Source organism: Elaeis guineensis, chromosome 5, assembly GCF_000442705.2.
Source record: "Elaeis guineensis isolate ETL-2024a chromosome 5, EG11, whole genome shotgun sequence".
Taxonomy (NCBI): Eukaryota; Viridiplantae; Streptophyta; class Magnoliopsida; order Arecales; family Arecaceae; genus Elaeis; species Elaeis guineensis.
Window position 1 is genome coordinate 121,700,973 of NC_025997.2, and position 27,263 is coordinate 121,728,235.

Below are 27,263 nucleotides of genomic sequence, written 5' to 3' on the forward strand. Positions count from 1 at the left end.
TATCCCGCTGCTGCTACTGCTGGGATAAAATTAAGACAAAAAAAAAATATCTTCTCAAATTGTTCTCTTTCTGTCTATTTACAAGTTCGGCTACTTGAACTCAAACTCATGGGTTCAATGCACGATTTTAGTGAACTCATGATTTTGTGAAATTATGGATTGAGCCCACGTATTTGTAATTTAAATCATCTTTCTGTATAACCCATGGATTCGGCCACTTGAACCCAAACTCATGGGTTCAATGCACGTTTTTAGCTTAGGTACCACCCAAACGATAAATCTGAAAATAAGTTGATGCCAAAGATAATTTTAGAATAAAATATTAAAAAATATTATTTAAAAAAAAAATCCGAAAATGTGACATCAAATCCAAATTTACATTGTTAAAGTTGAATGGAAAATCCAAGAGTCATATTTCCTATGCCTGGGAAACCTCCAACGTCAAAGAATCCGCCGACAGTTTACCCACAAAACAAAAGAGTCCACCGATGGAGGATCACTACCGTCCTCAGCATCATCATCACCACCTGTACGCTCCCAAGTGCCAAGTTTGGCTGGGCCCCTCGGTCACAGGGGACACGTATGGTTTGTCTCTGTCCCCTTGCTGCATTCCACATGCGTATTCCTGGTCGCTGGCTGCTAAAAGATTCTATGAATCTTCACACACCTCCTCCATGGGTTCCCAGATACCCAAATCCATTATCACATGTCCAAAGCCTACTCCACCTTCCTTTTTTTTTAGGAAAAGAAAATAGACAAATAAACTATGACTCCTCCACTCCTTGTGCCTCCTCCTCAGTAAAGCAGCCGCCTTGGTTGGGAGTTACCTGAAAGAAAACGCTTCTCTCTCTCCCCAAAATGCTTCTCTGCGCTCATCTCACAACCTCCTCCTCTGCTGCTACTTCTAAAACATTCCTCTCATCTCATCTTCATCAAAGAAGAAACCTTATACCATCTCAGAAAGTCCCCATCCCACAATGCCCCAAACTCTCCAATTACCCCAAGCTCATCATCCAAATACCCTTCTCGTCTTTCTCTTCCAGTCCCAGTCTCCATCTCCCAAGTTGCCGAGCCCAAAGAGAGTCCATCTCACTCTCCCCAGTCTCCATCTCAGATGAACAAGACTCCATCAGCCCATGCCTGGACCCCGAGGATGTGGGAAAAGCTGAAGCCGGGGAGAGAAAAAATAAGAACAAGAGCTTCTGGGGTGCTGTCAGTCTGATCATAGGCACCGCTGTTGGGCCTGGAATGCTCGGCCTTCCCTCGGCCACCATTCGATCAGGGCCTGTTCCTTCCACCATAGCCATCATCCTCTCATGGGTCTATGTGGTCTCCTCCATTCTCCTCGTTGCGGAGCTCAGCTTCGCTGCCATGGACGACGATGGGGTGGAGGAGGTGAGCTTCACGGCTCTGGCAACCAAAACCATGGGGCCCAATTTTGGATCCTTTGTCGCCGTCGTCTATGCCTGCCTCAGCTTCTCTCTTTTGATTGCTTGTGTCTCCGGCATCGGTTCGCTTGTTGTTCAGCAGTTTCCTTGGATTAATCCAGTCATTGCTCATGCTTTGTTCCCCTGTTTCGTTGGGATCGCAATTGGATTCTTCCCTTTTAAGGCCATCGATGTCGCTAATCGGTTGCTCTGCTCTCTCATGCTCTTTTCCATCACAGCTCTCGTGGCGATCGGTGTTTCGGTTGGAAGAAGCAACTTGTTGGGTTCTCTTGCATATGCTTGTTGGAAGGCTGAGGCAATCTTGCCTGCAATTCCAGTGACTGTGCTTACTCTAGGCTTCCATGTTATCACCCCATTTATATGTAAGATTGTGGGTGATTCAGTGTATGATGCTCGAAAGGCGATCCTTATTGGAGGTGCTGTTCCATTGGCAATGGTTCTTTCATGGAATGCTGTTGTACTGGGGCTAGCAGGAGCTGGTAATGTGGCCTTTGATGATCCTATTAAGCTGTTGCTCTCTGTGAAGTCTTCTGCTTTGCCTGCTGTTCGAGGGTTTGCATTTGCTGCATTGGCCACCAGTTTGATTGGTTATGCTGTCAGCTTTCCAAAACAGCTGGTGGATACGGTGAAGTTGATTGCAGAGAGGTTTCCTAAGAAATCGATGGAATGTTCTCAAGCAATGGCTTTTCCAGATGGAAACCAGAAATTTGGGAGTTCTCATGAGGGCAGCCAAGTTGGATTTGCTGTTTGCTCAAAGGGAAAGACAAGGATTTCTGGGAAAGCTTTTTGTGCTGGTGGGGAGTCTCAGATGTTCTCCAATGGAGGGAATCAAAAGGACGCAATGGGAGTTCTTTGTGAAGGCCCTGCTGGAGGTTATAGCGGTGGGAGCACAGATGGACCGGTCCCTTTGGATGCTAGTTCTAGCATGAGTAATGTCCTTGTGACATGGCTCGTACTCATCGTTCCCATCTTCATAGCTTCTTTCTTCCGTACAGCGTTCTCTAAAGCTCTAGATTTTGCTGGAGTATATGCAAACTGCTTTCTTTTTGGGGTCTTACCTCCAGCAATGGCTTGGATTCATCGATCCAGGAAGAGATACAGGTATATCAAATCTTAATGCTATTTCATTCATTTCTTATATTATTGTACCGTGAATGAACAATATCCAGAAAATATTATGTATTCATGATGATAGAAACTATATAGAATTAATAAGGAAAAAATATAGTTACAAATTCAGTGAGAACTTTGAGGGATATAGGTCTCTTCATGCAAATCCTCTTATGACAGTGTTTGGAAATAAAATATCAGCTACTTTATCTATGTCTATTTTATGTCCCGTTCATCTAGCCATGTTACCTTAGGAACTTTTGTGTCTGACACTAAATCTTTACTACTCACTGGAAACTGAAGTTTCTGAAGTGAAGTCTAAAGAGTGTAGATTCTTTATAGATGGAGTAAGAATCTTTAGTTATTCACATTCCATGGTATTATTCTAACAGCTAGTGAAAGTAATACCACAATGAATTAAAGATGTATAAATGAATCACAATCAGTCAAGTAAGGATTACGACTGCAAATCATAAAACATATTTTGGTTCTGCCTGCATGATTTTATAAGTTTTGCATGAGATAGCAGATATCTACCAGTGCATGAAGCTGTTTCATTAAGAGCAAGCCTTCTCAATCTTGAAAAGTATGCTGATATATGAAATGAACTAGAATAAGGCTGCATGTCTGCATAATTAAAACACTAGAAGTGTAAACTTTTGTAAGGAATGATATACAGAGCAGAACTTTCGACAGGATCGATATTCCTGACTCTTATTTTACTCCAAGCTTAGCAGAAGGCCTGAAAGAATTTTCTTTTCCTATATTACAGTGTAACTTTTGTGTTTTTGGCTGCATTTTTCTTCCTCTACAGACATAATAACATACTACTACTTGTTTTTGTGCACATGCAGATTGCCTGAGTCCAAGGAAGATGTACTGCCTGGTGGAGATGTGGTTCTTATGATATTATTTACCGTTGCTGTCATCCTAGGATTCTGGCATTAGATGGTAAGAAAACAGCATTGCTATCAAGCGACTTAGCATTCCTCCAAATAGCTTGTAAAGAAATGTTATATGCACCAAAAGATTGGCAGGCAATATATTTTACATCCACTACCTATGCATGCTTATTGTTTGTATTCCTGATTTGGTGTGCTTAAATTTCTAGTGATTATCAAACTCACCTGTTCTGTATTTCCACTTTTATTATGAATCATTAGCATTTCTTATTTTACTGGTTTTAGACGGTACAGGATTGATATGCCAAGAACTAGAGTTGTGTGTGCAAAAAATATACAAAAAGACAAAAATTAGGAAAAAATAAGAAAATTAAGAAAATACTAGGAAAGATAAATGCAAGAAACATGTTACAGCATATTGACTTTTGTTTTCTGAATACCACTGATCATGCTACATTACCTTATCTGGTTTCATTATCCAGGTGTAGGGCAGCAAAGAATGAAACATCTGTCAACATATCACAGTCCAATGCTATCATGTGCTTATAATTAAGAGACTCTAACAGAAATCTATTTTACATTAAGCATCCAGCAATTACTTTTTCTCAATACTTGAAATTAAAATGACAAACCTTTCTAGATTGAGTGACATTAAATTTAAGAGGCATATGACGTAGTCAACAAGCAATGCTGTCCATGATCTAGGAGGATCACTGAATTTGATGTGGACCATTATGGCCACTATAGATAGGGTTGGATAAGTTTAGGAGTAAGATCCACAACATCGGAAAGTTGAGTCACAAGTCAAATTTTCGGAGGCAATAATTGCGTCATATGACGTCCGATTTCAATGATTTTTTTTTTAAAAATTGGACAATTTTTTGAGATCTATGATATGACATCCCCCATTAAGAGGGTGATGCCCCTCACGATCGAGCCCAAATTCCTTTTGGGATCCAAAACACGTTGGCAAAATTGAAAATTTTCTTTTCAGAGATAATACTTTGACTGGACATAGCTTCCAATTTAAAAAGAATCTGATGGAGCAACAGTAAATAGAGTTGATGTAGAAGTCGAGATCTACCTCTTGAAAAATTTTAGCATTTTCTAGATTATTTTTGTAATAGATACATCTATTTTGGATCAAAGAATCCCACTAGAACAAGAAAGTTTAATCTGACCCACATTATTCAAGGATAGAAGAAATCTAAAAATTAGGAAGAGGAATCTGACTCAAATTATTTAAGGATGGACATCCTTCTAGAAAAAAGAAGAGAATTTAACCCAAATTTTGCATGGATAGGCCTCAATATTATAAATAGTGGCTATATACCTTAGTTTTTGATGTGGAGAATTAGTGAAAGAAAAGGGAACTAAAGCCCTATTTTCATAATTTTTTTATTTTCTTCTAAATTTCTTTTGAGAGATTCGAATTGAGTGGATGGAAGAAAATCTTCCTTCTCCCCATCAGATCAGTCCAAGATTAGAAGAGGCATGTAATATAGTGAAGCACTACCATCCAAGAATATAATTTGAGAGTGCAATGGCTTCATGGAAATATTAATATCTGTAAATTGACAATGTGCTGACAGTTAAGTAATTACATGGGCATTTTCACATAAGCATGAAAGCCCATAAAGTCTCATTTGTGCAATTATCTGTTATCAATACAACTACAGGAACCTTGTGTCAAGAGGACTTCTTATTTAGCAAGACAGGTTTGATGAAATCAATTTCTTACCACTTTACAACAATTCTTCCTAGTATACCAACAGCTGGTGGCTCAGCTGATTAATATTCATCTATCCAAGTGAATGTCTCAAATTCGAACTTGAGTGCTGATGAATAGCCACCATATTTTTTGGGGGAAAAAAATCCTAGTACGTCATGGGTTAACTCTGGAATGAACGGAAGTTGAGGTTCTAACTTCAGAATTCAATCATTCAAGTTGAGATTTCAACAATTACTGCTGCAGAAGACAGGATCTAACATATTTGAATTTTAATGTCAACTAAAGAAACACTTTATCATATACTATGTTTCCTAAGTAAATCTTCCAAAATACAAAAAATGGACTGACTTTTTTCTTTTGCACATGCCAGTCACCATCAATTAGGAGGTCAGTCCTCTGTCAAAATGACGGGCTTTTCTATAAGAATGCTGTGATGTTGATATTCTTGATGGTGAGCCAACAGAACAATAGCAAGTTAACAGTCCATGAACACTTCAAAGAAGAGCTTGAGAAAGTGTCTTATATTAAATTGAACAGACTGCAGAAAGTTTTCTGTATCCCTCATCAGCATAGTAGCAAGAGGTCTTTAACACAGGTTTAATGCTTGTTTGTCAGTATATTTTATTCATTCATTGATTCAAGTTATCTAATTGACCTTCTACCTCACTTGTTAGAACAAGACATCATGATGGTTATCCAAAATAGATTTGTCTTATAGGTTGGCTTGAGTGTCCTGTTCCTGGTGTATTTTAGACTGCAGCTACTAAAAACCAATGCATTTAGATATGATTTCTCAACTTTACATGTAGGAGGAAAGAGAACTACTTCTGAGTCTGAGTTTGTTACAAAGACCAACATGCTTTCATATTATTAGCTATGAAGCTTTAATTAAGCAGTATAAGTCTGTAAAGCATTGATGCTATTGAGTGCACAGACACAACAGCAGTAATCATACATAGTTTCTTGATAATTCTTTCTGAGTCTCAAATTCAGGCAACAAAGGAAGCACAGATCCAAGGTTCAGAACAAAAAGAAATATCATTAAACCTCGGACTGATTCCACCGTATGCTGTTGAAACAAATAATCAAATTTACTAGATACAAAATTAATCTGAATGTATAATTTTTCATTGGCAGTATCTATCACAACAAGATGTCACAAATCATAAACAGGAAAAAAAATTAAAATTCTGGTAATTATAAAAAAAGAAAGGGAAAAAACTATGCCCATCTTAGCTATCTTCAGTGTGTAAATCCTTTTGGGCCTTCTTAATGGAAAATGCATCTGCAATTGTCACGGCCAGAATCAGAAGCATACCTGGCTTTCCAGTTTCTGCTACTTCTGAAAACTGAGACCATGTCCCGCTTCTTTCTAAGGATTAGGAGATTCTTCTTTTCATCAAAAATACTGTGAAATGCCAGCATGATTCATAAGTCATTCCATTCTGAAAATTTGACACGTAATGTTAGGCAAAGAAACATCGACTATATCAAATTTATCCTCACCAAATCACCTGAGCTGATTTGCCCTGAGTTCTTTCTGATAGAGGAGAACCCCGATGCAATTCCTGTTCCATATGTTTGTCTGGATTTACCATGCATAAATGTTCATTTGACCTGTCAAAGAGATTCATCCTGCATCTTTTCTGACTTGCTTGTAACCAGTAGCACTAACAAATGTGATCTCCGAGTTTTCATAAAGCCTTCTTTCTCATTTGATAACCACACACACACACACTTCATGGGCCAGAGTTTGGAACATAATTTAGCTTTCTGAGTTGGAGGCCCCCTTACTTAAGGCCTGAAGCTCATGCAAATTTCATTCATTTGGTCGTCTATCAATCAGTATCATGGGCCACAAATATTGCAGACAAGACAAAAGCAACTCAATTCTTTGTCAGAAGAGGAACTTTAGCAGCTATAAACTCATTTTCCGAGTTGCTAATTTTCATCAATCTGCAACCAGATATTTCCTCCACATCAGAATCTGCCACTGTTTCTCTCATTTTCGTGTCATCATCCCACTTGTTTGCAATTGCTTAAGTGTTTGATAACAGAACATAGTTCCCACTGTTCCTAGGATCCAACTCAAGAAGTTTCTTGGTGGCAATCTCAGCTAGACTCACATTGTCATGTACCTAGCAAGCTCCTAGCAGTGTCCTCCAAATAATAGGATCTGGTCTCATTGCCATTTCTGTGATAAATCTCCGAGCCTTTTCCAGTTCACCTGAACAGCCAAGGAGGTCCACCACACATCCATGATTCTTCATTTGAGGCTCCATCGCCGCATTAACTTCTTTCATACTACCAAAATATCTTGCCCTCTTGTCCGCCAATCCACTATGTGCACAAGCAACCAGGACACCAAGGAAGGTAACATCCTTGTGCTGAAATCCTTCCTTCAACATGTCAGAAAAAACTTCCAATGTGCTTTTCACATAGCCATTAGTTGGTAGCCCTAACATGATTGAATTCCATGACAAGGTATATATCCTTCTCCTTCATCCCACCAAACAATTTGAATGCCCCCATCACACATCCACACTTTGGATACATATCAATCAAAGAGTCCCCGCATAAATATCTGCCTTAATATCGTTTCTCCAAAATATGATTATGAATCCACTTCCCTAGATTCAGTGCACCCAAATGTGCACAAGCAGCTAGCACATTGATGACCACAATCTCATCTGGCTTTACATTTACTTTCTGCATTCGTTGAAAAGGCACCAATGCTTCAGAGAAATGGTTGGCTTAAGAATATGCAGTGATTATTAACTCGAAGAATGTTGTGGCATCTAAAGTCACAATATTCCTCTCCTTCATCTTACTGAATATCCTTTGAGCTGATTCCACCGATCTGCATTGCACATAATTATCTATCTAGCACAGTGTTGCCCAAGCAAACATCAGCTTCCACACAATTCACATCTATATACCTGACCATTGATTTGGCCAGCTCCCACTCTCCCAAATGAATGCAAGCTGAAACAACCACCGTCATCACCTTATTACTGCTCACTCCCTCTTCCTCTGTTGTTTCGAAAGGTTTTGGCACCTCAATTTGCTGTTTCGGCTATACCCGAAAACCAGCAATTTCCAAAGACACCACATCTCTCACTGGCATTTCACCAAGAACTAATCTTGCACAGCTCAAATCCCCACATGACATTCTGCCAAATATAATCAAAATTATATCCTACTTTTAAGTTAAGAATCAGCTTTGTTTATTTGAAAAGGGCAAAAGGAAAGAAAATCTCTGCATACAGGTTTTCTGATATCAAGCAGGCTATCAACCAGGTCAGAAGTTTCCTAGGTACCATACCACTTCACACTGCAAGTTTAACAGTGGTGCAGTAACACATCATTTTTGATGCAAAAAATGCACTGCATGCGAAAATTTCTTTTCAAAATATTAGTGTTTCCCACCAACCAAGCTAAGCCCAGGAACCTTTTTAACATTCCTCTCATCTATAAGCCTTCTTACCCTTTCGGCATCATCAAACCTACCAACCTCAGTAAGCATATTAGACAAAACTACATAATCCCCTCCATAACCCTTCTCCAATTCCAATATCCTCCTCATTACCCTCTCACCCATCTCCACATCCCCATGCTTACTGCAACAACCCAAGAGGGTCCTCCACACAATCACATTCACCTGCATGGGCATACCGACTATCATCTCCTCAGCCTCAGCTAACCTCCCTGCTCTCCCCAACATGTCAATCATGCAACCAAAATGCTTGATCTCTGGCTCGATGCCATGTTCATACACCATACCTGTGAAAAATCTTATTCCCTCTTCTACTAGTCCTCCGTGGCTGCAAGCATTCAAGATGCTCAAAAATGTCACCCTGTTTGGCTTAACATCTGCCCTCCCCATTTCCTCGAACTGTCGAACTGCCTCATTTGCCATCCCATGCATCGCAAACCCTGAAATTATCGAAGTCCACGATACCAAATTCCTTCGACCGTGCATCTCCTGAAAGACTTTGTATGAGCTCTCTATTGAGCCACACTTTGCATACATATCAATGAGAGAATTCTCAACCCGAATATCCAATGCACAAATGCCAGTCTTTTCACAATAACCATGCAAGGATTCACCAATATCGAGCGCCCCAAAATTGGAGACGGCCGGAACAATGGCAATAACTGTGATTTCTGTCGGATTCGTACCTTGAATCATCATCTGACCAAAACAAGCGAAAGCTTCCTCTGGTCGATGAGCTCGCGTATAACCATCTATCAAACCAGTCCAAGAGATCACATTGCGAACAGGCATTTTCTCAAAGAGCAATCTTGCAAGGCTGAGCTCACCCCAATTCGCATAACCCGTGATCATGGCATTCCAGGCAACCGAGTTTCTCTCAGGCATTTCATCGAAAGCTCTCCTGGCGTCCACTAAACAACCACAAGTAGCATACATATTGAGCAGAGAAGTATGTGTATAGACATTAAACTCGAAGCCTTTCTTGATGGTAAGTCCATGGAATTGGATACCAGCATTGGCAAGAGACAAGTTAGCACAGGCCTTGAGGAGGAAGGCAAAGGTAAAGGTGTCAGTGGGGAAGGGAGAGCAGCAAATGTCTTGCATCTGCTGGTAGACATGGATGGCTTCTTGGGGATAACAACCCAAAGAATAGTTTCTTATAAGATTGTTCCATATTCTCATGCCAGTTTCATTGATGTGGTAGCGATGGAGAGCGGTGGTGAGGAGTTGGGAGTGCACCTGGATTGATGGGTGCCTCCTGGTTTGATGTTTGAGGAGAAGAGAGAGGAGGGCGTGCTCATGGGTTGGGTGTGGTGGGAGGAGATGATGACTCAGGGTTGATAGCTTTTGGTGTAGAATGACAAGGGAGAGGGAGGAGTCATAGGAAGTTGTTCTCAGGGGGAAGGGCGATCTGGTTAACAATTGCATTGACTGGAGGGTGAATCAATCACTCACCGTTGGCTGTGGGTTGGCTTCCTTTTGAATGAATGGTAGGTGATTACATGGGGGAGGGATGTGGCAAGGGAGTGAGTGCAATGGGAGAGGGCATGCAAGTATTAGAGAAGGAGAGAGAATGGATCCATCCCAATCCAATGCAGAGCGGGTAGAGCAGCCTTACCCTTGACACTCTTAGCGGATAGAGCAGCCTTAATGTCTCTAAAATAATGCGGAACCAACAACATGCGCTTATAAATAATCATAAATTTATTCAAATCTAATCATAAATATTATAAATCTAATTATGAATATCATGATAAGTTACCTGGAACAAAAAACAATAGATACATTTTCAAAGATTGCTCGATTTAGTTTGATAATGGTGGCATGCTAGGTTATCTGGATGGAGAGATGATAGAATATTTCACTTTGTGGCCACATCTCCAACCTTTACAATGAAGTGAGTAATCTTGCTGTGCCAATAATAGACCTTAGATTTCGGACAAATTAGGATACGCCATTCAAAACATCATCGAAGCTTTGAAAGTAGATATGGAGGGAAGTAAAGATAGAATGATAGGAAATTTAAAGAAAATCTTGACAATTCAAGTGAAAAAGGAAAGAGAAATTAGCGAAAAGCTTTGAAAATATGTAAAGAACCAGCTATCTCAAAGAATTGTTGGGCATGCATTAGCTCTTTGATAGAAAGATATGGAATTCTTTTCCCATTTCATCGGAAGTCAAGGCAACGATATAAGATGTGACTTACCTCATCATAGAGTGATATTCAATCCAAATGAGTTTCATCCACTATAACTTTGTAAATAATGATGCCATTGGAACTTGTCTCAGTTAGCAAACACTACAATAATAATTTTTGATGATAAATTATGTGGGTTCCATATTCCATATTGATCAAGAAAAATATACAATGATAAGCTCATGGTCAATTCAAATGGACTCATGCTGTATTGTCTCCTTATCCATATAACCTATGGATCAGTTCTGCTCTGATACTATTTACTAGCAATCTAAAATTTCATTAAAAAAAAAAAAAAAAAGCTAGTCAGAAGATATTATTGGAGTTTCTTAATTCTATATAAATATCCAAAATTTATGCAATATATAGTAGATGGAATTAAATATATATTTGCATGGGTCCTCATCTAAGATTTTTTATAATTACCGAACTATTTTCTATTTCAATTCCTAAACATGTAGTCCATATATATATATATATTTTCTATCTTACACTATGTATTCCCTCTTGTAAATATCATCTTTCTCTAATAATAAAAGGATGGATGACTCCCTTCATATGCAACTAGAAAAAAAAAAAAAAAAAGAAGAATCAAAGTGAATTCTACCTTCAGTCAAATCTTAGCCAAAGTCTGGTGGAGGAATACTTTGTCTGCACTAGAGTGTTCAAGTTTTGGAAGTTACCTTAAGACATATATCAAGATTAACAAGAAGGCACAAAAAAAGCAGTTTGCTTTTGTCACTACTAAATCACATTGTTTGAAGATTGTGAAGCCTGATAAGTTAAAAAGAATTATGGATTACCTTTGGATGGTTAGCTATACCAACTTTGATTACTGAATTCAATAAAACTTGGAATTATGATGTTGCAGTAGAAAAACATTATTAGAAAAAGATCAGTGCGCATTCATCAAACCTTAATACATGCAACCCAACGTGCTTGGTCTACTAAAACTCAATGGAACTTGTACATGGACTATAATAAACAAAGTCTATAATGATGAAATTTTAGTAATACTAAGCAAAATCTATTTCTTTAAATGGTCTCTAGCAATAATTTTTAGAAATATTATAAAAGATATATAATATTACAGCAATTTACTAATAGTATTACTATGAGTTATTATATAGTGATAGTGGCTTATAGCCACTATGAAATATTATATTTTATGGTAACAAATTTAAAAATTATTATAAGAGGTCTATAATATTATAATAGTTATTTATGAATTTGACTAATTATTTTAATGTTGTGACAATATCTCATAAAGACATTATTTTCTAGTTAAATAGAACATAATTGGCAATGTACAAAATTGAGTTGTAGAATACCGACTTTTTATCAATGAAATAAATTTTGCCACCTATATATCATTGTACAACCAATAATTTTCATTGGTAATTAAATATAATTTATTTTTGTGACAACTTAGTATCATTGCCAATCGATTTGGGTCTTTTGTGAAAAGAATATTTTATCATTAAAAAATATGTATTTGAATTTTTAAAAATAATATTATATATCTAATAAATATTAGAAGTAATGAGGCTCTAACTATATACATCAACTGTTACATATTTTATTTATATTTAATAATTTTTAATGGATTAAATATGCTATTTTCAATTTTATTGGGCTAGACCTATTTTCTAAATGGGTTATATGATTAGTGAAGTTGGGTAAATTGTTGGAAAAGTATAGGTTAGGCTCAGCTTGAAATTTTTAATCTATTTAATAATAGTTTTACATATTGGTAACTATTAATTAATTAAAAATGTATTATAAATAACTTATTAATATAATGTGGGGGTGGTACTTATTAATTATTAGAAGGATGACAAATTTGAATAGAATTGATTATATATGTTTTTTTACTTGAAATTCTCTAATAGATTAAACATGTTATTTTCAACTTGGTTGATCTGATCTATTTAATAAAAAAGTTATATGAGTCAAGTAGGTTTAATAATTAGATAAAAATAATTTTTGATATAAAACTCACTATCAATATTACAAGTAATGCAGTACAACCAAGTAATGATTTAAATATAATGATTAAAAATTTTAAAAAAATTACAGGACATCCCTTAAACTTTGACCCATTTACACTTAAACCTCAAAAGATAAAAGTTTCAAATGGAATTCAAAATTTTAAAAAAATTGCAAAGAGATCCAACCATCTGTCTCCAACCAAATAGTATTAACATAAAAGAAGAAATGATTAAAATACCCTTCGTACATAGGTTTTTTTAGATATTTTTTTTCTTTTTTCTTTCAAATCCTTCCAAACCCTCTGAAACTCGTCCCAGCCCTCACGTATGCCATCTCCCACCACCATCTCTTGTCGGTCTCCACCGTCACCTTCCCTCTTGTGAACATCCACCTCCTTTCCACTCTCCTCATTGCCACCTCTTGCCTCTGCTACCACCTCCCGTCGGTTTCCATCGTCGCCTTCCCCATCATGGATGCCCATCTCCTCTCTGCTCTCCTCACTGCTACCTCTTGTCGGTCTTCGCTATCACCTCCCGTTGGTCTTCGCCATCGTCTTTTCCCTCTCGTGGATGTCTTCTTCGCTGCCACCTCCTATCGGTCTCCACCATCGCCTTTCCCCTCGCAAATGCCCAACTCCTCCCCACTCTTCTTGCTGCCACCTCCCACTAATCTCCACCGTCGCTTCCTGAGCCATCATGGATGCCCACCTCTACTGCCACCTCTTGCAGGTCTCTGTTGTCACCTTCTTCATCACAGACGCCCACCTCCTCCCTACTCTCCTCCTTGTCACCTCTCGTTGGTCTCTGTTGTCACCTTTCCCCTCATGAACACCCATCTCCTCCCTGCTCTCCTCGCTACCACTTTTTGCCTTCGGTGCCATCTCCCGTCGGTCTCCGTCATCACCTTCCCTATCATGGATGCCCATCTCCTCCATGCTCTCACTGCTACCTCTTGTCAGTCTCCGCTACCACCTCCTATCGGTCTTCGCCATTGCCTTTCCCCCTTGTGGATGCCCCCTTCACTGCCACCTCTTGTCGGTCTCTATCGTCGCCTTTCCCCTCGTGGATGCCCAACTCCTCCATGCTCTTCTTGCTGCCACCTCCCATTGATCTCCGCCGTCACCTTCCCGAGCCATTGTGGATGCCCACCTCTGCTGCCACCTCTCGTCGGTCTCCACCGTCGCCTTCCCCCTCGCAGATGCCCACCTCCTCCCTGCTCTCCTTGTTGTCACCTCTTGCTGGTCTCCACCGTCACCATTCTCCTCGTGGACACCCACCTCCTCCCTGCTCTCCTCACTGCCACCTCTTGTCGGTATCTGCCGTCACCTTTCTCCCCATCTTCATTGACGTCGACCTTCCTCTGATCTCCCTCAGTGCTTTTCAACCCATAGATCTCTGAAAAAAAGAAAAAAATAAGAAGAAAAAAAAATTGATCAATCTATGCAGGGTAAAGAAAAAAAAATTGATTTCCTTTTCCTTTTTCCACCCTTCCTTTGTTTTTATTAATTCTTCCTATATTTGTCCCAGGTTTTTTCTCTATTTTTCTCAAATTTTTCCTCTAGTTTTTCCATTCTCAGGAGTCTCAATCAGACCATGTATCAAGTTTAGGTCACACCAAAATCAAAACTTGTGGGAAGGGCATTTATGATACTTTATAAAATTTAACTTCTCACGTGACTCTCACATTATAATATTACATAACAAAGATAGGCGGCTGGGCCTCTTTATAACTTTTTTAAAGTTTTGAGATCTATTTAAAGCTTTTTTTTTCTTTTAGGGTCCAAGTGTAAATGGATCAAATTTTTCAAAAACTCATATAGAGATCAATTTAACCAAGAATTTGAAACATTTCTCTTACTTGATTTGTATTAAAAATATATAAAAAATTAAAATTACTTAAATAAAATATATAATATAAAATATTAAAAGTATTCTATATTGAATACTACTTTCTTAATTATATCATAAATAAAAAAAAGAATCATGAATTATCTGCTGTTTATCCTATAATTGATTTTGATGATTACTAAACTTTGAGTAATTATAATTCTAATCATATGTTTCAAGATTGGATGTAAGATTTTTTTAAGCATTTAAAATGAAAAATTTATCTTAAGGATAAATTCTCTGAAGATACCACGTTAAAGCACTTAAAAGAATAAATTCACACAAATTTGAATGGCTTGGTATGAAAAAAGTAAGATTAAAAGAAGATAAAATCAAATTGAAGGAAGCAAATATATTTAGATGAGATGGGAGCAAAGAAATTCAAGTTTGAAAGGTCAAAAATTGAAGAAAATAATATTAAAAAATTTTGAGTCGACTCTGAAAAGTTGAGTCGACTCCGATACATTAGCATACTTGACACGTCAGCTGAGTCGACCCAGTGAAAGTCTGAGTCAACCCAATCTCAGAAGACAGTAAAAGATAGAAGATTGAATTTTCTGTCAATAATCACTGACCTAACCCAGAGATCAACTGAGCTGATCTAGTGAAGAACTGAGCCCACTCAGAGAAAAGTTGAGTCAACCTAGTGACTGTAACGGTTAGTTTTTTTAAAACTTCAGTTTTTTGCCCAAAATAACTCCCAACGGCTAGTTTCTCTTCTCCAACAGTTCAAACTCAATCTCTAGCCATTGTCAAGCCTATTTAAAAATAAAAAATAAAAAAAAAGAGGCAAGTGGATTTATAAGAAAAAATCTTCAAATTTATGAGAGCTCTATTGAATATTCAAAAGAAAGAGAAAAGAAAAAAAATTGAGCATTATTTCAGAGAGCACTTAAGAATATTCTTCTACAACATCTTCAACACTTTCTCAACCTTTGAAAAAGAGTGATCAAGCTTCCAAAAATCAATATTTCAACCTTTTCTTCATGCATTATAAGAGTTCCTTTTATTTTTGTTTTGTGTTAAATTTATTTATCTTTGTATTTTAATTTCTTTACAAGTTTCGTTGGAAAAAAAAAACTTGGGGTTAAGGCTCGTCCAAGTCTGTAATTGGATGTTGTAGGTTTTGATTGGTTGGTCCAAAAAATCAATTGGATTTAATTGTGATCTCAAAAAATAATTATATAAAATTTTGGTTGGTGAGCCTAAAAAACCAATTTGGTTGATAGTGAGTCCGAAAAACTATCGAATAAGATTGTGGTTGGTGATCCCGAAAAATCAACTGAGTTTGTTTGTGAGTCTGAAATAATAAATATACTGTAATCAGAGGGATTATAGTGAAATTTTCAAGGAGAACTTGGAGAGTGGACGTAGGTGCGGGATTGCACCGAACCACTATAAATCTTTGTATATTTGCATTATGCCTTAGCTTTTTATTTTACTTGTTTTGTTTTCTTATCTTGCATTCATTAAGTTATTTTTGCACCACATAATCACTCAAGTTAGGTTTAAATTAAAGTACATAATTGCCTTAGAGTTAAATTTGACTAAAAATTTTAAAGAACCCAATTCATCCCTCTCCTCTTAGATAGCCATTCTTGGATAACAAGTGGTATCAGAGCAGATGCTTTGTTATTTGTTGATTGACCTAGTGATCTAGAGTTAAAGATTATGACAATCTATATAAAACTTTTATTTAATGAAAGATATTCTATAGATAGACCTTCACTATTTAATGGATCAAATTATATCTATTGAAAAGTTAGGATGAAATTTTTTATACAAGTATGCGATTATAATTTATGAAAAAGTATAGTCAATGGCTTGCACACACCCAATGCATTAATTGAGTATGATAAAGAAAAGATCTAATTAAATGCTAAAGTAATGAATTTACTTTATTGTTCATTAGACATAAATATATTTAATATAATTTCTTAATGTATTTCAGCTCAACAAGTATGGAGAAATTGGAAAGAACCTATAAGGAAGCAAATCAAAAAGAAAAATCAAGCTTCCAAGAAAAAAAGAAAGCTCACCCCAACTTATGCCTCATGGCTCATGAGGATGAAAAGAAAAAGAAAAAGAAGAAATGAAAAAAAAAGATTTGATAAAAGAGGAGCAAGGCAAAGAAGAGAGAAATAAGAAAGAGGAAGAAAGAATTACAACTTCTTATCTTATGACCAATGACGATGATGTAAACCTTGAAAATTCTTTCAATTTTACTTTTAATGAGTTGTTTTAAGCCTTCAATGATTTAATGGATGAATTTAAAAAGTTAAGATTGAAAAATAAAGAACTTAAAAAGTTAAATTTATTTTTGATTGAAGAGAAAAATAAAATATTGATTGAAAAGGAAGTTGTTTTGAAGAAAATAAAAACATTAACTAAGAAAAAGAAGAATATTGTAAATTTTGAAAAATTTTTAGTCGAAAAAAGAAAAAAACTTTTGAAATCCAAAAAATCTTTGATGGAAGATAATGCTAAACTAAGAAAAAAGATCGATAACTTAAAGCTTATGCTTGAAAAGTTTACTCTTGGATCACAAAAGCTTCAGCTAATATTAAATAATCAAAAGACTTTTTTTAAGAAAGCTGGAATTGGATTTAATCCCCCAAGAAAGTAAAAGTTTGTTAAAAATTTGTTTGGTAAAGCCTCTCTTGAAAATCATTTTATTACATGCTTCAAATGTAACAAAGTAGGTCACAAAATTACTAAATATAATTTTAAAAGAATAGATCATACTTCGGTAAAATAAGTTTGGATTCCAAAAAAAATCATATGCTTTAACTCAAATGGACTCAAGATAGCTTGGGTACTAAAAGTTAAGAAATAATTTTGCAGATATACCAAGTATCCTATGGCATAAAAGGATCAAATTCTTGAAAATGGATGCTTAGGACTTAAAATGAATGGATGGTGATATTTGGTAAAAGCTAAACCTTTCTCACATTATACCATCATTATTTGCTAAATTTATTTTGCATCATTGATTAATTTTAATGATTCTTCAGTGCTTGTAATAATCTCACTCTATGACTTGCATGCTTAAATATATTATTAAATATAATCTCTTCATTATTTGAATCATTTTACTTACAGTGAACATAAATTTTATTTAAATTCAGTATGCTCTTATAAGACTTTATATTATATTATAACTTGTGAAATTTAAAGTAAAATAAGCGTAATTGGATAATATATTACTTGTGTGCATGCCATACTTTTTGGATCTCTAGATATTTATTATCATTGTAAACATCTTATATAAACATCCTTGAAAATTAATAAAAAGTAAAATTTTAGAAAATTTAGTGTCTACTTGAGTGAATGCTATGTGTGTTTGATATTTGAATTAATTGAATGCTTAATTTGATATTAGTCTGCTCAATTGATACTTGCACTATTAAATCTTACTTAATTTTAAATGACTTTATTTGCAAAAGTAAGGGGGAGAAAAATGTAAGGCTTCTTCTCTTGAAATTAAATGAATATGCATAATTTGAAAGAAAAGGAAGAAAATTGAGAAAAATAAAATTTCTAGCATTAACTCTTAAAAATAGGGGGAGAAATGATTCTTGAACTTAATCTTGTTTTGATTGAGAATTCTAGCTAGTTGATTTGTTTTGAGAGAAATAATTTTTGAATTTCAATCATCAAATAATTATATCATATTTATCTTAATTTGAGCATTCATATGTTTTTGATTATTTGATTCGTTCATTTATACTTTGCATGGCTTGATCCTACAATTATTTTTGACAATTGATTGGAGTTAAAATGAATTTGAAACATATTCCTACTCCAAGAAATAAATTTCTAAATTTAATTTTGAAACATATTTATAAATTCGAATATGATATTGAATTTTTATTGTATATTGAAAAATCTTTATAAATTATTTGTATTGAAGTAATTTATACTCAAAAAATGAATTTAAAAAAGTAGCTCTCATTTGCTTTGACACTATCTTTGATTTTCTTGATACATTCACGATACATATTTTTTTCGATCTTAATTGACTGAAATTCATTAAGAAAAGAAAAGAATGAATATTGATGTATCTAGTATGCTTGATTTCATTATTCAAATCCTTGAAAAGCTCTATTTCTCCTAAAGCTTAAAAGTATTTTTTTGAAAATCTTATTAAAAAGTCATATTCATTCAAAAAGAGGGAGAGCCATTGGTATGTGAATTCAAGTTGATTTTTGAAAAAGAAAAGATATTTTAAGCATATTTTGAATGAAAAGATAAGTTTCTTTAAAGAAGAGATAATTGATTTGAATTGATTTAAATTTGATACATCCCTGATTTTGATATATTCTTATCGGTTTTGACTATTTATTTTAAATTCTTTCCCATAAGCTTTTTGATGCTGTCAAAAAAGAAGAGAGATAGGATGAGTATATGCTGAAAATGCTTGAAATGCTCTTAAATTGATTGTTATGCTTATGTACTTGCTTGAAATCATATGAAATGAGTATTTTGATATCAAATGTATACTTCGAATGAAGCATTCATGAAGTGTGCATTTATGTCTTTAATCTATTATTTCATGATACATATTAGCAAAATACATGAAAATATATTATTTATTTTTAATTACGCACATACTCAAAGTTTTGCCATCATCATAAAGGGAGATATTGTTGACCCATGATTGATTTTGATGATTGTCAAATTTTGAGTAATTATGATTTTAATCATGTATTTTAAGATTAGATGTAGGATTTTTTAAGCATTCAAAATGAAAAATTTATCTTAAGGATAAATCCTCTCAAGATATCACGCCAAAGCATTTAAAAAAATAAATTCACATAATTTTGGATGGCTTAATATGAAGAAAGTAAGATTGAAAGAAGAGAAAATAAAATTGAAGGAAGCAAATATATTTAGATGAGATTGGGGTCAACAAGTTTAAGTTTGGAAGGTCAAAAATTAAAGAAAAATAATATTGAAAGGTTTTGAGTCGACTCCAGAAGGTTTTGAGTCAACTTTAATATGTTGGCATATTTGGCACCCAGTTGGGTCGATCCAGTAGAAGTTTGAGTCGATCCAATCTCAGAAGACAATAAACGACAGAAGATTAAATTTTCTAGCAATAGTTATTGAGCCGATCTAGAGATCAACTGAGCTGACTTAATGAAAAATTGAGCCGACTCAGAGAAAAATTGAGCCGACCTAGTGACTGTAATAACTAGTTTTTTAGAACTTCGCCTTTTTATCCAAAACAACTCCCAACGGCTAGTTTCTCTCCTCTAATGGTTCAAACTCACTCTCCAGTTATTGTCAAACCTATTTAAAGGTGGAGAATTAAAAGAAAAAGGAGGCAAGTGGATTTACAAAGAAAAATCTTCAAATTTGTAAGAGCTCTAGTAAATATCCAAGAGAGAGAAAACAGAGGAATTTGAGTATCATTTCAAAGAGCACTCAACAGCATTCTTCCATAACATCTTCAATATTCTCTCAGCCTTTAAAGAAGAGTGATCAAGCTTTCAAAGATTAACATTTCAACCTCTCCTTCATGCATTACAAGAGTTTATTTTATTTTGTTTTGTGCTAAATTTATTTATCTTTGTATTTTGATTTCTTTACAAGTTTTTTTGGGAGAAAAAAATTTAGGGTTAAGGCTCATCCAAGTCCGTAAATGGATATTGTAGGTTTTGATTGGCTGGCCCAGAAAATCAACTGAGTTTAATTATGATCTCAGAAAATAGTTGTATAAGATTTTGATTGGTGAGCCCAAAAAATCAACTGGATTGATAGTGAGTCCAAAAAACTATCGATGTAAGGTTGTGGTTGGTGATCCCGAAAAATCAACTGATTTATTTGTGAGCTCAGAAAAATAAACACACTGTAATCATAGAGATTGCAGTGAAATTTTCAAGAAAAATTTGGGGAGTGGACGTAGGTACGGGGTTGCACGCACCGAACAACTATAAATCTTTGTATTTGTGTTGTACCCTAGCTTCTTACTTTACTTATTTTACTTTCTTATCTTACATTCATTAAGTTATTTTCGCTACTGCATATTGTAATCACTATACAATCACTCAAGTTAGGTTTAAATTGAAGTACATTATTGTCTTAAAGTTTAATTTGGCTAAAAATTTTAAAGAATCCAATTCACCCCTCTCTCTTGGATTGATGCCTCTAGACAACATCTGCTTTTAAAGTACTTTAAAAAAATGTGTACGATTATAGAAATATATTGAAATTATTGATATTTTAAAATATTTTAAATGAAAAAAATTTTAAAATATTGAAAAGAATAAAATAAAGTTATTTATTTTTATTTTTTATTAAAGAAGAAGAGAATTGAATTTTTTGTAAAAAATAATTAATTATTCGAATATGAAATATCATAATATATATATAAATGGTCATTTAAACCATGGTAATAACTTTTAATGATGCTATCTATTGCCATGGTTTATCAAATGTTGAAATAAGTTTTTTCAATAGTTTTTCGTAGTTTTTTTACTGTAGTTTTGATCGTCACTATAGATCTTTTATGCTACAATGATGCAACCATTCGTTGCGCTATCTCCATCCACTGTGTGACCAAAATAGCATCTGTGTAGGTTTACTTGTTTTGATGCACGTTGTTTGCGACTTCAAGACGAACAACGTGCATGTTTGCTCCTCTTTGAGAGTTACATTGTATTAAAAGATATTAATCTGCTGCACTTATTTTACTAGAGAGGCTTATCCAGTTATCCTTGAGCTTGCTACCTGTGACTGTGTGCCAGCCGGACAAGGAACAATGAGCATGCGTATCAAATTGGATTTGAAATTTGACCACAGAGAGTCCATTCAAAGTTTGCTAGTTCTAGTTGGCCGTGATTATAACTGTTTATTATGGACATCAAAATTTATTCCTGCACTCTAGTTTGGCTCAGAATAAACTGACACCCAGTCAAGTAGAGGAGCAACTTGGAACAAAGTATGGGGAGGGAAACTTATTAATTCTACTGTCTTGTTGAAATAATTTTATCTGGATTAGACGGAAAACGTGGGTAGGTAGTTTTCTCATGAAGTCCCTTTTGAGCCCCCTTAGTCTCCAACAACTTTCCTTATTCTAGAGCAAAAATGATGTCATAGTACGATAAAGGTGGAATAGAGTAAGATCTTTTTGAGTAGAGTAAGATGAAGGAAGGTAAATGCACCATCCCTGAGAATACAACGGCTTATACAAATTAAGCCAGGCCAGAAAGGACTTGGGTCCAAGTCTTGAACAGACTAGTTCTCCCGTTTGCAGTCCTTGGGTCTCTTAGGACAGGAAATGATTGTGGGAGGATGGGACAACCTGAGTTTTTGAGTTTTTTTTTTTTTTTTTTTTTTTAAATTTTTACTACGGATCAATCATATCTCACCGTAAAAAAAATGAACTTTAGCGATGGTCATTAGCAATGACAATTTTGCCATCACTAATAACTTTTTTTTACTGACGACCAATGGCGATCAAAAGATAAGCCATCATAAAAAAAAAAAATAATGACAGAATTTTTAGTTTTTAGCGATGATTAATGGCGTCGCTAATAAATAATAATTTTATTTTTTTTAATTTGATCGTAAGATTATTAGTGACGAAAATACTGTATTAGTGATGGGATTATTATCAACAGCTAATATCCTTAAATTTTTCCACCATCGATTTCACTCCCTGTCGACTTTTGGCTTCCTTACTATTTTTAGGATTTCCGCCCACATTTCCCCCCACCCCCCTCTCTGTTTCTGGGTTGGCTCCTCCGTCGGTGACCGATCGATCCCCCTCCCCACCCTCTCGATCTCCCCTTACTCCCCCCTGCCCTTAGTTTTTATCTTCCCCACCGGCGACCGATCGAACCCCCCTCTCCCCTTCTCTCGATTCCCTAACTCATGCGCACCATCATCCCCATCGGATTTCCTGCACCGCATCCCCTCTCGATTTTCCAATTCACACCCTTTCCGTCCACGTGCCGTCGTCTCCCACTTCATCATCCCCCCCTCGTCGGAGTCCCCACACCGTCGTTCCCTTGCCGGATCCGCCACCTGCTTTATCGGATCTGCTCTCTCTATGCCGGTGATGTCGTTTCCTTACTGGATTCGCCGTTTCTTTACCGGATCTGCCACCCTCTTGCCGGATATGCTGCTCGCTTGCCGAATCTGCTCTCCCCGCGTCGGTGACAATGTTCCCTTGTCAGATCCGCCGCCCCCCTCATCGGATCTGCTCTCCCCCTGTCGGATCCGCCATCTATGTGCCGGATCGCCGTCCCCATCTCCGCACCGCCGTTCCTACGCCCCTGGCATTCTTACGTCCGCATACCTATTCTCCCTTGCCGGATCCACTATCCCCCTGTCGGATCCGCTGTCCCCATCTAGGATCACCGTCTCCATCCCCGCACTGTCGTTTCTGCACTATCGGCATCCCTGCCCCTGCATACCCATTCTTTTGGTGAGTATTAGCGATTGCTGCAGCAGCGATGGCGGAGCCATGGCTAAAAATCCTTTTATTTTAATATATTAACTAATTTTAATTAGATAATTAATTAATGAAGTATTAATTAAATTAATTAATTAAATATTTTATTTAACTATGATTAGGTCTGGAACTGGGCCCAGGCTGGCCTGATGGACTTCGGGCCGGTCTGAATTCGGGTCCGATTTCAGGCTAGGCTTAAAATAGTTTAGACCGAGCTTGAGTCTGATTACAAGGTCCATTTGAATTTCGGACCGGGCTCGGATATATCTTTGGCCTGGCCCAGGCCCGACCCGAGCCCGACCCGAGAGTGGATCAGATATTGTCAGCCCGCATCCAACCTAAAATCAATAGTGCTCTATTCATAAAGAGACTATGATGACTGCCTGTGTGAGATGTACCTAAAGAGTCAAACGAAAGATGGAGGTGATATATTTCTGTTCTTGTTGTTGTAGTTGCAGGGCAAGCTTGGACGGTCTGTTATATTACAGGCAACTAGGGATGGCAATGGGTAGGATTTGGATCAGGTATTGTACTACCCATCTTCAAATCCGAACTTAATACCCTATATCTAAACCTTACTCGATACCCGATCGGGTAAGAAAACAGATACCCATCCCCATACCCAACGGGTTCGGAGATATCCACGGATAACCTATTTCTCTATATCCAATCCATATCCGCCCCATACCTATCCCATACCCAAAAAAAATAAACAACCAAAATAATTTTATGCATATTATCAATCAAAACAAAATTATCAATTCAACATAGAACATATAAATAACCAAAATAATTTTATGCATATTATCAACTAAAATAGAATTATCAAAATAGAATTATAAACATATATATTCGGATATGGGTTTAGACATTACTTATACCCGTAGGTTTGGATCGGATTCGGATAGAAAACAGCACTATCCATACCCGTGCTACAGTTTTCGAGTTTTATCCAAATTCAAATCCAAACCCTATTTTTCGAGTTTGATCGGGTTTGGGTAGGGTGCATACCCATCGGGTCGGATCGATTTTGCCATCTCTACGGCAACCGCTTGCAACCACCCCATGGTTAAAGTTGCAGAGGAACTTGTAATGCCTTATTTTTCAATGACAGATCTAAGCCTTCTTCTTTTCCTCTTTCCCTTGTTTATTTTGTTGGTCTCTGATTTAAGTACTATTTTTAAGTTTTTATTTTATTTTTTTAAAAAAAATTTACTCCTGGTTTGCAGTCTTCTTACTTTGCAGCCACCTTATGGTTCGGGCAAGTCCAAATGGGTCAGGGCTGGGCCCAGGCTTGATTTTTTCTAAACTCATCGGGCCTAAGCCCGACCTGAAGCTCGAAATGAATTTTCAGGCTGGGCTCGGGTATGGGTAGGGCCTGGCCTAGCTCGGCCCAGTTCCAGCCCTAACTATGATGAAGATTTTGGATAGGTAATTTTTAATTAATGATCCTTATTAGAACAGATATTACATCTTCTGAGTCTCTTTTTGCTCTTGCTTTACTCTGCTTTTTGTTTTTTTTTTTCTTACTCAATCGTCTGTTTTTACAAATTTTACATTACATAGAATCATAAACTCATCTTTTGATTAATATACATATTTTATGGTATCCGTATATTTATATATTTTTGTACAGAAAAAAAATTATGTACATTGATCAATTGACTGTTCAGTTTGGATAGTTTGAGATTTTTAATTAATTCTATAGGTAATTATAATAATCAAACGGTATGTTGAGGGTTTGAAAAAAATTTCGAACGGTATTTTTTTTTAGTTTTTATCACACATCTTTAGTCGTATGAAGGAAACTAAGAAAAAATACTGTCAAAATTTTTTTCGGCTGCTATTGCGTATCATTTGATTACCGTAATTGGCCTATTGAATTAATTTTTGAATGAAATAGGATCTTCTACACCTATTAGTTGATGATAGGATACATTTATTATGTAAGCTATTTTAAATGATAAAATAATTGATAAGCGTTTCGTCTTGTATTCATATATGCAGAATTCTTAGATAGTGTGCCATGGACTATAGTTGGATGGACTGTCAAGTAGTCGATGGGGTGATTTCTGCTAAATATAAGGAGGGTGTCAAGTACTTCTGTGATTATGCTTTTGGAAATACGACACTTTTATTTTAAGGACGGGCTCGTTATCCTTGTAAGAGATGTATCAATAGAGAAATGCTTGATAGGGATACAATAATTGCCCATTTATATAAGAGTGAATTTATACGAAACTACAAGCATTGGTACCTGCATGGAGAGATGTGGGAGATAAGTACAAGGGTTAGAAGTTAGTAGGACAGGGACACAGATAGAATGGTAAATATGATTATGGATGCCGTTAGTCCTGAATTTGACTGGGATATGAAGGATGATCTAGAAGTTGGCAGTAATGATTTCTATCATATATTGAAAGATACTGATAAACCATTGTGGTTGGGATGTGAAATACATACTGTATTATCAGCTGTATCAAAGTTGTTGAATTTGAAGACCAAGTTAAATATTACGGTCAATTGTTATGATAGGATGGTGTAATAATAAAGAAGAAGCTATCGAAGGATGAGAAGCTTGTTGGGAGTTCTATGCTTCAAAGAAAATAATGAAATGGTTAGATATGAGATACGAGAAGATAAATACATGCCGTAATGATTGCATGCCTTTTTATAAAGAGAATCAACTGAAGGTCTCATATGACGTATGCGGTGAAAGCTGATTTAAGTCGAGACAAGAGGATAGAAATCAGAAGAACATATTATATAAGGTTCTTCGATACCTTTTCTTCACTCCTAAGCTTCAGAGGTTCTACTTATTCAAAAGTACTGTCGGACAGATAAGATGACATAAAGAAGAGATTCACAAGTACATCGATACGATGAGTCATCCATCCGACAGTGAGGCATGAAAAAAATTTGATGCTTACCATCCTTTATACAATGTCTGACTAAATCTGTCTACCGATGGGTTTACACTATTCAATCATGTAGTGGCCCCTTATTCATGTTGGCCAGTTTTTATTACTCTATACAATCTGCCACCTGGGATATATATAAAAGAACATAACATCTTACATTAGTTATTTCTGGACTACGATACCTTGGTAGAAGCATTGATGTATATCTAAGGCCTCTTATTGATGAGCTGAAATTCTTATGATTAGATGGCACACGTATATTTGATATATCGAAGAAGCAGAATTTTGTAATAAAGACCGTATTGATGTGGACCATTAGCGATTTTCTTACTTATGGGATGCTGTCGGGATGGAGTACTCATGAGAAGCTAGCATATCTCTATTACATGAAGAATATAAAATTATTTCAACTTGAGCATGATCGTAAGTCCTGCTGGTTCGATTGTCATCGTCAATTTTTTTTTGAGCATCATCCTTTTCGAAAGCAGCAGGATAGTTTCAGGAGGAACAAGATAGAGAAAGACCGTGCAACTCCATACCTTAGTGGTATGGAAGCATTTCAGAGGATATCCTAAATAGATGAAGTCCAATTTGGCATACTATTTGACAAGCAGAAATCTCGAAGATTCGATAGAACTCATAATTGGATGAAGCATAGCATCTTTTGAGAATTACCATACTGATCCACCAATTTGATCCGTCATAATCTTGACGTTATGCACATTAAGAAGAATGTATTCGATAATATTTTTTATACTGTTATGGATGTCAAGGACAAGATGAAGGACAACCCCAAAGCTCAAGCAGATATAAAGAACATATGCAAGTATCCTTTATTAGAGCTGGTTTAGGTGTCACCTGGGATATTTCTGAAGTCGAAAGCATCTTACACCTTAATGAGGGAGTAGTTGAAGAATATATGTGAATGGTGTAAAAATCTTAAATTTCTAGATAGTTATGCAAGAAATCTAGCTCGATGAGTCAATATCAAAGATTGCAGGTTCTATGGGCTAAAGAGCCATGACTGCCATGTCTTCATATAATAATTACTCCCATTGGCTTTCCAACTCTATATGGAGTTATTTGACTAAGCTTAGTCTTTTCTTCAGAGATAT

At 36.0% G+C, this 27,263-nt stretch overlaps 3 protein-coding genes across 5 annotated transcripts; 1 reads left to right on the plus strand and 2 right to left on the minus strand.

The window, feature by feature from the left end:
* Positions 1-822: 822 nt before the first annotated feature.
* Positions 823-3,622, plus strand: LOC105046076 (uncharacterized). The gene is made up of 2 exons (XM_010924572.3): positions 823-2,549; positions 3,413-3,622. Exons 1-2 carry the CDS (start codon positions 859-861, stop codon positions 3,504-3,506), a joined length of 1,785 nt encoding a protein of 594 aa, XP_010922874.1. The 5' UTR covers positions 823-858; the 3' UTR covers positions 3,507-3,622.
* Positions 3,599-10,313, minus strand: LOC114912591 (pentatricopeptide repeat-containing protein At1g09220, mitochondrial-like). Of its 3 annotated transcripts, none has more exons than XM_073258372.1 (2): positions 6,707-10,313; positions 3,599-6,600 (listed from the first exon to the last, which is right to left on the minus strand). In XM_073258372.1, the coding sequence occupies exon 1, from the start codon at positions 10,114-10,116 to the stop codon at positions 8,608-8,610; it is 1,509 nt and encodes a 502-aa protein (XP_073114473.1). In that variant the 5' UTR covers positions 10,117-10,313; the 3' UTR covers positions 3,599-6,600; positions 6,707-8,607. The 3 variants fall into 3 exon arrangements, with proteins under 3 accessions (XP_073114473.1, XP_029120555.1, XP_073114472.1); XM_029264722.2 differs by having other exon boundaries at positions 3,599-6,637; XM_073258371.1 differs by having other exon boundaries at positions 6,699-10,313.
* On the minus strand, positions 6,320-8,364 carry LOC105046214 (pentatricopeptide repeat-containing protein At1g08070, chloroplastic). The gene is given in 7 exon segments (XM_029264929.1): positions 6,320-6,332; positions 6,511-6,600; positions 6,707-6,777; positions 7,079-7,678; positions 7,680-8,075; positions 8,077-8,268; positions 8,314-8,364. Coding segments are annotated over 7 exon segments (1,413 nt in total).
* Positions 10,314-27,263: the final 16,950 nt, after the last annotated feature.

Excerpts from the sequence above, each read along its gene's own strand:
- LOC105046076 (XM_010924572.3), top strand. The coding sequence starts at position 859 with ATGCTTCTCTGCGCTCATCTCACAACCTCCTCCTCTGCTGCTACTTCT. Across the intron at positions 2,550-3,412 it reads CGATCCAGGAAGAGATACAG|ATTGCCTGAGTCCAAGGAAG; the intron begins GTATATCAAATC and ends GTGCACATGCAG.
- LOC114912591 (XM_073258372.1), bottom strand. The coding sequence starts at position 10,116 with ATGCAATTGTTAACCAGATCGCCCTTCCCCCTGAGAACAACTTCCTAT.